This window comes from Ruditapes philippinarum, unplaced genomic scaffold (assembly GCF_026571515.1).
Source record: "Ruditapes philippinarum isolate M1 unplaced genomic scaffold, ASM2657151v2 ctg1946_1_1_1_1, whole genome shotgun sequence".
In the NCBI taxonomy this organism is placed as follows: Eukaryota; Metazoa; Mollusca; class Bivalvia; order Venerida; family Veneridae; genus Ruditapes; species Ruditapes philippinarum.
The window spans coordinates 126,911-138,785 of record NW_026862476.1 but is presented as its reverse complement, the minus strand read 5'-3'; the positions used below and the strand labels follow the sequence as shown (position 1 = coordinate 138,785).

Here is an 11,875-nt window from a genome sequence, read left to right as displayed (position 1 = left end):
TCTGTAAAAACTAATTTTTTGTTTAAAAGTTTAATTTATATATTTGTGAGAAACTAACGATTTTTAAATGATAAGGATAGATCTTTTCGTTTATATAATTTCATGAAAAATCAATTAATGTATAGAAAGCAATATTTAGTTTTGCTTCATATTTTTACAATACTGCTATTAACAAACTTAGATTTAAATTGCAGGATAAAATTCATTTATGAGAAATGATAATTGTCTAAATAATTAAAATATTACATTTTCTACATCAGATAAATATAATATATAATATACTTGAAGTATGAAATATTTACTTTCACTCATCGTTTATTTGTCCATTCAATATAATAAAACTTTCGAAAATAAGGAGAACAGAAAGTGACTGCACGGCCTCTAATAATGAATGGGTGTTAGCCCGACAAAGATCTAATGTCTAAGAGCCTCTGTTAGAAACAATCTGGACATAGTGAGAATTCTCGGCTATCCATCTGGCGTATTAATACACCATCTGGGTAGAAGAGGACTATTTTATTTATACACCATGATGGATAGCCTCGACTGATCATAGAACCGCTATTGTACACAGTGTTTGACGTCGGACAAATATTGAAATAATATCAAGTATCGTTAATGATGAAAAAGTTATTTACATAAAAGGAAAAACGCATGATTTCTGTCAGACAACTGATTCCATTTAAAATTCATGTGATTATTTTGCTATTGTTATAATGTCTGAAAACCAAATCCGGCATAAAAGAACAAAACGCGTTTATTTCAATACTTCTTTAATACTCTGGCTAGATACTTAAATTCTTGTACTTTCCCACTGTTCTTAGGTAAACTAGATAAATTATGGCTTTGTAAAATGAATGGAAACGTTTCTCTGAAATTTGGTGCAGAATTTCAAGCAGTATTGAACAATGTTTATCAATTGTGTGTGACTTTGTCTCAGTGAAGTGGGCCAAATTAAATTTTACAGAGCTCTGAGACACCGTTGTAAATTGTATATCTCCTTTTCCTCCAGACAGTTAAACTTATCAGTTACATGATTTGTATATAAAAACAATGTAAATTTTGAACATTTTACAATTCTTTACATTCCTTTAAAACATTATAACAAAATTGAATTTTTGCTATGTCCGTAGTTGTTTTTAATCTTTAAGGAAGTCTGTGTGAAAGTTTAATAGGCAAAAAGGAGAGAAATTTATATACAAATATACATGTAATGGTAATCTAGAACAACTATTGTCATAAAATATGTATAACCTCTATATTATATTAGCAATTAGGATAAAACAAAAACTTGGGTCCTGGCTTTATGAATTTCTCTAGCGCTTTATATCTCTACTATATAGATTACTTGGCTGACCCATATTTAGGGACCCATGGAAAGTACCTCAGGGGACAGTTTTCATTTTGTAAGTAAATACAAGTAAATACCGCTGTATTTGTTCTGTACTGTAGACTAACTCATGAGCATGTTGAATGGCCAGTAAATCTCCTCTTCTAACAATCCGTCAATAAGGGTTCCCACACAAAGAGAAAACTTATATATAGCATACTTGTGTGAAAAGTCTTAATTCCCATATCTAGTGAAGAAGCCCTGTTGCGAAATATATCTAGGTTTTTTTTCAACAGCATAGAAAATCATGGGATAAGTTAAAATGACGGAAACAATAACTTCGGACCAAATATACACAAAAGTCAGAAAGTCAGGTCTGTTGAGCGGCAGGCAGACTGTACATATCATTGCACAATTGTGATATACAATATACTAGATATATAGATATTATTACTATTAAACATTCGAAATATAGCACATACAACTGAGTCAAATTGAGATTTAAATTATCTAAATTATGTGAGAGACAAGCTCTGATTTGTGGGAACCCTATATATGTTACATGTGTTGTTTTTGGCATGGCCATATATGCTGTAATAGACTTCATTCTTACGACAAAAGCAACAGAATGTGCAACTGATGTATTTTCCATGGGTATAGAAAGTAGATACGAGACTTTATAATCAATAAACACACAAAAAAAATCTGCACTTTTTAAATTTTGTTTCTTTTGTCGCAAATCACTTTCTTACCTAGGTGTTGTATTTGTTTTAGCATGAGTTTGTTTCAGCATGCACAATTTGTTTCATTTTCTTATCTTTCTGGTGTGTTTTGCTCTTTTCAGATTTCATTTTACTACTTAATTTACATGAGATATGACTGCATGTTTTTCAGCTGAATCTGATTATATAGCCTTATATTACCCCATCGTCTTGGTTATTGTCGTGGTCCTTTTGTGGGATTGTTTATATGAAAATATCAATGTCTGTGTTAAATAATTGATGTTGTTCTCTATACCTTATGCGCATTTCTGTCTTTTAAAAATCAAAATGTAGAACTTCATAAAAAGTGAAAATTGCTGAAATTCTTCATAGCTATACATCTAGCCCTGTATCTGTATTTTACGAGAATGAATGTAACAGGAGCGCAAGGTGAATTCCTGCTGCTGTTTTTAAATAAGCTTGCTCTGTTTTGATTGATGCCGATTGCATATTTAATAGTGGAAGTTGTATTTCGGATTCTGTGACACTAAATAGCTCAGCACGCATATGGGGTCTATTTAAAATGTTTACTGTACACAAATAGCCGCATTGTTGTAAAACTTCAAAGACTGTTGTGTTTTAAAACAAAATACTAATTTTGTATCTCATGAGGGTATTAATACCATGTAGTCATAGAACGACAGTAAGGAGTGTGGTATTTATATTTATATAATATATTTGTATTGTAGCCACTCCGTGTATCAAGGCGATATGTCCGAGTGAAGGTTGGACGACGGGAGGTACAACAGTGATTATCATTGGTGATAACTTCTTCGACGGTCTACAGATTGTGTTCGGCACGATGCTTGTCTGGAGTGAGGTCAGTTTATTCTCATTTTCGCCTATTCAGTATTTGAATTTTGAATTTTCTCTTTGTAATTGTTTTCATAAAATTTTGCCTTCGTTCGGGTACTATAGAAAATAAAAACTGTACATTTTCTGCGACTGTAACTTTCCTGATGGCACTTGTCACGAATATGCCGTGTTTGAGATGAATAATGTAACCCAAACAAACTAGTTTCCTCCGGAATTAGATCGCTTACCCGATCAATGTCATTAACGCGCTTTACAGCATTTCTACTACTTAGAGTTGTATGGGAAAATCAAGCACCCGGAAAGCATTGATTGATTGATAAAATAGCTCCGGAAACACTCGGATGCAGTTATTGATAATCCGGAAATCCTATTTATGTAAACATCACGTGATGATATCCTTGTTGGTTTTCTCTAGATCTATTAAAATGCACGGCACTATTTTCAGCCAGATTTGACATACAGTTGCAATAACAATCATTACAAAAGATTTTGTAAGCATACAGTGATCTTATAATTATGTACAAAATTGCTTATTATTTGTTGATGCAATCCGTTTGGGAAAAACATGAAAACATGTTATTTTTCATCATACCAGAATGAAAAGTGAAAAATGGGATTGTTTTCATGATTTATGTGACGTATACAAATTTTATGGCAATCCCATATTTTTATGTTCATTACCACAGCAATAAGAAAATCAAAACAGTAAAAACAAAAACAAAAAAAACAAAACAAAAAGAGAAAAAAAGAAGAAAAAAACACAAACAAACAAACGCTCACGATTTAAAATTGGACATGTCACATATTATTTTCTATTGATTGAAATTATTTCAATTATATGATCTTGAGTGTGATTAAATATCGATATCGATGTCATTTTTCAAATCATTACATCTCTTATCCTGAAGTAATTCCGCGAGGTCGGAGACTGCATGCTGATATACCAATTGACATATTGTTATATATTTTAACCAGTGTAACAATACCACGACAAATGTTTCACGATACTAATCATTTTCCAAACAAAATCATTCACTTATTTTCTACATCATAATGGAGATTACTTTGGCATCAATTTTCAGTTTATCGGATAAAAGAAGTCTAAATACGCGGCGGTATTGAATGTTGAAGTTTTATCCTCTTGCAAGCCGACTTCATTTCACTTGGATTAGGTTGTCTCAAAGTATTCGTACATTCACTATATGCAGTCCCTCGGTCTAATATGGATGTCCGTTCACAGCGAATCCTAAAGATTGTTTTAGAAGGTTGAAGTTCAAATAGATAATAGCATAAAATATCACGCAATTTTTATTATATGTACTGATACGTATTAAATACATATAGCTTTTGTTTGTCAACAAATGCGTCAAGTGATTTTTGATAATCGGATAAAAACATTGACAGATTTTAAGTCCTTTTTTTATAACTGTAAAACTAGTGTTTAAATGTTAATATTGATACTACTATGATAAGTTATCTATTAAGGAAGGCATGTGATTTATTGGCTTTATCAAGCGCTACTGTAGAACAGACTTTGTGAACAAGCTTATGGAATAAGCAGGAAATCGTGTCCTCACAAAGCTAGCTACATTTCATCTATTAATCATTAATGATTCCTTGGTATTCGTGCTCCGTTATTTGAATACCGGAGTAATTAATTTTACGTTAATGGTTTTGAAAGCGATCGGATAGTCTATTGAAAAGCCAACTAAGGAACGTAATGGAATTGCATCTGTTATTTTTTAGAGTTAATCTAGAGAAGTTTACGTTTTCTAGTGAATAGGATGGTTTCCTGACTGTTTCACCGAATGTATGGTGACAATGACGGCTGAAGGGGTCTCCGGAATACATGATTTATAATCACACTGAGAATCGTCACGTGCGTTCATATAAAAATTCATACGCGTTAATTAGTTGATTAACAAGTGGAGAACGATTTTCCTTTTTGTTGACAGAAAAGTTCGACGATTCCGGAACTCCTCCACTTATATATTAATATTGTATTGGCATACAAGTACAAGTAAAGTTCACTAAGTAAATGATACAACGTGCATAACCTCCCTTGAATAGCATCTATCGAAGGATTTTATATTACTTTTATTTATTTTTTTTATTTATTTATTTCAGTTACTGACGTCTCATGCGATAAAGGTACAGACTCCGCCTCGACATATACCGGGGGTTGTTGAAGTCACCCTCTCATATAAATCAAAACAGTTTTGTAAAGGTGCACCTGGAAGATTTGTATATACATGTAAGTATCAGTTCTTTCATGTTTAACTAAAAATATTGGAAAGAAATCTATCAAAATAAGACGCCCAACACGAAGGAAAACAATGAAAATAATACAGGTCCGACGGTTTAATGAACTTGTTCATGTTTTTAGTGAATAATGCAAGCTTTCCTTCGCCCCCTAACACCGGCTTAAGTACAATTTAACAATTACAAATAGACCAATAGCTAACTTCTGCTGGAAGGTTTGTAATCAATAAACAAGTTACATGTACTATTTATATTTGATATGTTCATTATATAGTGAATAATTAATAATGTAAGTTCATAATGAACAAAATGCCCTGTATGCCATATGTCTTACATATGACCCCAGTTATATATACATTTTTAGGGTGCAAAAGGTATCCAATTAAAACGTTAAGAGTGAAAAGGAACATTTTGTGCATATAAGATATATTTTCATACTTTTCATCATTTTCTTTGTTTTATACCAGCCTTGTAAATATATTACAATCAAATATGCATGATTCATGTTTTATTATTTTAGCTCTAACAGAACCAACAATAGATTATGGTTTTCAAAGATTAATGAAACTTATTCCACGTCACCCAGGAGACCCTGAAAGGTTACCAAAGGTATTCTATAAATGCATTCACATTTAAACGCTCTGTTTTATACATCCATTTACAATATATCATCTTCGTGATTAAATATACATATAAGTGCTTTTAGAATTATTGATGCACTGAAAACATTTTTCAAAAATTCTTTTAATTTGAGACCAAACAGAACAATGGTATTTTCATTTTAAGATATTAATATTGACATCATATATCTAACTTGAAATTCATTCAAGTAAAGTACCACAAAGCTATATTTAATATAAGCCTCTGATAGTAATGACAATTTGCAGATGGTTATAAAACGACTCTCTTTGCCCTGTATTACATTTAAGACAAATTCTAAACTCTAAATGAAAGAAAGGAATATTTTTTATCTCAAGGAAATAATATTGAAGAGAGCTGCCGACCTTGCCGAAGCCCTGTACAGCATGAGAAATCCAAATCAGTTATCCCTACCGGCCCCTAGATCACCTCCAATGAACAATACTCCTACAATGTCCGGATTTAACACATATTCTGGTCAGTTAGCTGTCAGTGTACAAGAAAATGGCCAATGGGAAGACGGTATGTATCTTTATAAATTTGCTATGTGAATGTTAAGCCATGAAGAAATATGCAAAGATGAAGGAAAAACTATATATGATACATTGGTATATGTACTGTCATGTTGGAGAAATTGATAGCATGATTAATAATAACATGTTGAAGATTTATCAGCATAGTGCAATGGACCAAGTCAAGTCAAGAAATATCTTTTTTAACAAGGAGCTCTGAAAAACTTTTAAAGCATACATGTAAACTATATTACAGGATAACAACATATAGAACATATGATACGACAATGGAAAATATGTTTTATGATATATATATAATAGAAAAAAAAACTATATAAAAAAGAAAAGCACAACTTTTGGTGCCGTTGATTTAGGATTTCGTGAAGGCTACGTTCTTCATATTATTTGGTGTTACAGGTTTTTGATAAGGCATAACATGTTTAATTATTTACACGAATTGTAATTTAAGCATATCAATCATGAAAGATAAGAAAAACAAAAAAAAACTTTGAAAAAACTTAGCAAATGAATATACTGGATACATACAAGCAACTAAACAAATGATAAGCCGACAAAAAATAGAGAAAAAAGAAATACAAAGACAACAGACGAAGGACAATGACCTGAAATAATTCTTTATCTTGACTCTAATCGAATTTATGACGTTTGTTTGTAATTGACTTTAAAAAAATAGAACAGTTCAAGTAACTCTCTAAATATTAATGTGAATTAAATATATCCGTTGAAGCATTAAGAATTATTTCACCATTATAACATTTATTCTATGTCATAATTGATGCATTGACAATATCATGATTCAATAATTGATTGAAAAAATAATTGTTTTCCAAAGATCAATACATAAGTTACTGACTGAAAACATCAAAGAATACTTGGCATATTACGTAATTCACTGTCATTGTACCGTACTCTAATCGTGCTCATTGCAATTTGTTGCGTTATGTAGACTGTTTTGGATCAAAGTAGATTCATTTTGTCCCCCAAGTCATTCGTTTGATTAGCTTAAGATTTTACTCTTAAACGGCGAAGATCGAGCTTGATTTGAAATAAACACTTATTATAACTATGTAAATACAATTTTCAACAATAAATGTTTTGATGTAGATAATGATCGGTTTGAGGGGAATCTAGTATGTGTGTTTAAAGAAAATTTACAAATGTATCATATGCTGACAGGGTATAACAGAGGTCAAAGTTCGAGTGTCTCGCCAAGAGGGTATGGTTCAACCGGCTCAACTCCTCACAGTAACGGAAGTGCTTACAGCTCCACCATGAATGGCTACCACAGTAGTGCCGGGGGTTTAGGCAACATGGGTACGTGTTTAAGTACTTACTATCCACGATGCCACCAACAATACTCGTGAAAGTATTGTGAAGAAAAATAAAAATGGAACTAGATATATAGTGTTATATAACTAATGCTACTAACACGTAGATAAAAAGCAATGATGCAGAGTATTTTACTTTGTTCCTTAACTAATCAGGACATGTGACAAGTTTACTTAATACATGTTTAAATTGATGTCTAAAATGAAAAAGCGAAGACAGTTGCAGAGTTTGTAATTAGATAATATAAATTATGTTTTCTTCTCACCTCCGTCTTTCTTATGTAAGTAGCAGCTTTCACTTACTGTCGGCTTCCCTCTTTTCTGCAGTCTTGCACATCAGTTTCTTTCATATTCGTATTCTCCCACCTCCATTTTAGCTTCAAATTCAAAACAGAAAAGTGCTTTCGCACCGGTCCGTGCAGCAATGACTGGTGGTGACATGGGGTTTGGACCTTCCACCGGGGGCTTTGGAATGACGGGATTACAAGCTGGTTGGGCCCATACTTTTTACAATGTATGTTCATAGAGACAGTTTGTGTGTTCATTGTACCTCTTTGTGGCATGTTATTTCGTTCTGTGAAATGCATAATTACATTCTTTTATCATATTTATATACTTAGTTTCTAAACGTATCTGCATCATTGCTTTTGTTCAGAAATCTGTTTTATCAAACGCCGTATAAATCGGACATTATTCAAACAAAATATATCCTCACAAATTGTTGTTTATACATACGTATTATTTTAATAGTTTTAGTTTCTGTTTGTTAATGTTGTTGATTAGCCCTTTGTCTGCTGAATATGTGTGCTGGACTTGTCCAACATTGAATCTGAATAACTTGAATTTTGTTTCAAATGAAGTTAAGGGATTTCAATATCAAAATACAAAAAGATAGAGCCTGGTCAGACTGCATAGATTTTCAGGCTAGCCTAGCTCTGTATTTGCGACAAAGGTTTACCACTTTCGACCGTAGCAGTTAAAGAGTTATATAATCAAATAAATCATTTTTAGAGTTATTACCTTTTGAACATACCTAATTCATTATGTATTATTTCAAGTTGTCTAAAAAGCATGTATGGTATAAACTATAAATACAAGATTGTCATCAAATGATGATTGCATGATAAGAAATATGATAAATACAAAAATTAAAAAAAAACAACAGTCAAACCTTTATAACTAAATATATAACTGAGAAGTATTTACATACATGAAACGATAGATGTTGCTGTTAAAAATCTGATCTAACATTACTGGAATTAATTTATTTTCTTTGTAAATTACTTTAACTTGAAAAATAAAAACATTTTTATCATAGACAGACTTATGTACGTCATTAGGTCGTTTAACAAACGTTTTGTATTTTATTTCAGGAATGAGTGGTCTAGTGGGCTCACCATTTTCAGCCATGAATCCATTTGCTCTACAACCATGTAATGCTCCACAACCTTATGGCAGCTCCATAGTTTCTCCAGCAAAATAGAAATGTCTTCGGAGTCGATTGTTAGGATATAGCTTCTGTTGAATTCTTTGATCCGTTAGGAATGTGAAAAGGGCATTAGAAACACTTTGTAACAAGTGACAGTGCTGGTTTATTAGCTCAATTCCATGGCTGGATCACTTCCTTATGTGAAAAGCATTCCGTTGCATTCAAACAGCTTTAAATTGAATGTAACCACGTGGGTTGCTAGGATACAGACTGTTGGATGTGATAATGTGGTACTGTAGATTACTACATAAGAAAATGAGTGTGAAAATAAACTTAATTTTTAAACAACTATGAACGTGAAATCGTTCATGTTAAAAGCTATAGTGCTTGCCAACAAATTTTGTTTTTATTTATTAATACATGTTTGTTAAAGTAGATTAGTGAAACTATCACTGGAAATGAAAAATGACGATTGTCTCGTCATTAAAATAGACAGTGTACCTTGAAAAACGAAACTTGTTTTTATTTTATTTACAATATTTCTAATACATTACAATGATGGATATGAAATTAGGGAACCTCTGGTTTAAATTTACTTCATACAGGGTATATCATTTTATAAATATAGCGACATTGTATGTTTAAGAATGTGTTTTTATTTGATGACTTTAATTTTCATTGATTATGAAAATAAAATCATGAAGTGTTTAAAACTCAAACAAGATTCATGCCAGTACGAAGTTCACGTGTATATATTAATAATTTGAGTGATGATAACAATATGAATGCCTCTTCTCTGTGAAAGAATAGCCTTAATTAATTATCACACGGTATAAAACAAGTATGTTATAACCCATACGATGGTGTAATTTCAGTTCAAAATTGGTCAGTTTTTATCCTGCTACACCCCTGTTCTCAATAAGATTTTATTACGTATTATTGAACTTGTCAATAGAAGGCGTTAGAAGTTAAATATATGTCTTGCAGGGCATAAATACTTTAGAAAATTTACACATTAGTTCATTCATTAAATACTCATTTCTAGTCAGAAAAAAGTGCCAAATATATAAAACGCGAAAAACACCCATCTTTATTTGTTTTCTTTTATATAAAACTTTAATTTATTGTTGATATTATTATATAGATAAATGTAGTATTTTTCTCTTATATTTAACAATATTGTGTAAATTATCAATAAATTTCCGACTATTATTATTGGCTCGATGTTTAAATGTTGTACAGTATATGACCATATGTTACGCTATAGTTTTAAGATCACACTCGGAGACAGGGCCTTTTAGAAATACTAGCTTTACAATGTCCTGATGTAGACCTCTTTAGGCTTTCTCAATCTGTTTCAACCACTTTATATAAATAATAATAATAAATTTTTATTAATGCAAATGGTATGATACAATACCGGGGGTATATTGGATGTAATGGGGAATATGGCCTGTAAGGGGTATATGGGCTGTAATGGGGGTATAAGGGCTGTAATAGGGTATATGGTCTGTAATGGGGTATATTGGCTGTAATTGGGTAAATAGGATGTAATGGGGTATATGGGCTGTAATGGGGGTATAAGGGCTGTAATAGGGTATATGGCCTGTAAAGGGGTATATTGGTTGTAATGGGGTAAATAGGATGTAATGGGGTAAATAGGCTGTAATGGGGTATATGGGATGTAATGGGTATATGAGCTGTAATGGGGTATATTGGTTGTAATGGGGTAAATAGGCTGTAATGGGGTATATGGGATGTAATGGGTATATGAGCTGTAATGGGGTATATGAGCTGAAATGGGGTATATTGGTTGTAATGGGGTAAATAGGCTGTAATGGGGTATATGGGATGTAATGGGTATATGAGCTGTAATGGGGTATATTGGTTGTAATGGGGTAAATAGGCTGTAATGGGGTATATGGGATGTAATGGGTATATGAGCTGTAATGGGGTATATGGGCTGTAATGGGGTATATTGGGTGTAATGGGGTAATAGGCTGTAATGGGTATATGGGCTGTAATGGGTATATGAGCTGTAATGGGGTGTATGGGATGTAATGGGGTATATTGGGTGTAATGGGGTAATAGGCTGTAATGGGTATATGGGCTGTAATGGGTATATGGGCTGTAATGGGGTATATGGGATGTAATGGGGGTATATTGGGTGTAATGGGTTATATTTGCTGAGATAGTAAACAGGATATTTGTGCTATTCAAAATATAACATTATTATCTCTAAAGAAAATTTCAAATTTCCATTTGTAAAAAGTTTAACTATGTTTTAATGCGTGCAATTATATTTTTCGTTATGACATAGTATCCGGTTTCTCAAAGAAAAAAAAACACATTTCGCCTTAGTATGTTCTTTAAAGTAGAATTGTTTAAGTGACAGAAACTGGTAAATAAAGGGCAGCGATTATTCTGTTTGAGAAAACATTTATACTTTAAAGTCGTAAATCATAATTGCTTCTAACTTTTTGATTTGTCTTTTAATGTCTTTTAAATCATAATACTGGACTACAGTTTATTCAGAAGAAACATTTAACGGGTCTCTATGTATTTTATCTGTTTTATTCGAGCGTAGATTTATTCAGTTGTACTTAGAAATATTGCTTTAGTTGTGCTTGTTTAAATAAAAGTAAGCATGTAAACAATTAACTCCCCTTTTCACCTTACTACATTCAAACTACATGTTAAATATTTAAAAATTGCAAACGTTAATTGACCATATATCTTATCTGTTTATATTATTTTATAAATTTGTTCTTGATGAA

The 11,875-nt window shown here is 31.9% G+C and overlaps 1 protein-coding gene across 3 annotated transcripts; it reads left to right on the top strand.

Annotated features, from left to right (window-relative positions):
• The first annotated feature begins 303 nt into the window (after nucleotides 1–303).
• LOC132719250 (transcription factor COE3-like) lies at nucleotides 304–10,439 on the top strand. Of its 3 annotated transcripts, XM_060703012.1 has the most exons (8): nucleotides 304–1,406; nucleotides 2,781–2,911; nucleotides 5,035–5,161; nucleotides 5,690–5,778; nucleotides 6,147–6,330; nucleotides 7,518–7,655; nucleotides 8,047–8,183; nucleotides 9,043–10,439. In XM_060703012.1, exons 1-8 carry the CDS (start codon nucleotides 1,307–1,309, stop codon nucleotides 9,046–9,048), a joined length of 912 nt encoding a protein of 303 aa, XP_060558995.1. In that variant the 5' UTR covers nucleotides 304–1,306; the 3' UTR covers nucleotides 9,049–10,439. The 3 variants fall into 3 exon arrangements, with proteins under 3 accessions (XP_060558995.1, XP_060558996.1, XP_060558997.1); XM_060703013.1 differs by lacking the exon at nucleotides 8,047–8,183 and having other exon boundaries at nucleotides 1,205–1,406; XM_060703014.1 differs by lacking the exons at nucleotides 304–1,406; nucleotides 2,781–2,911 and adding an exon at nucleotides 4,603–4,786.
• The last annotated feature ends 1,436 nt before the right edge of the window (nucleotides 10,440–11,875 follow it).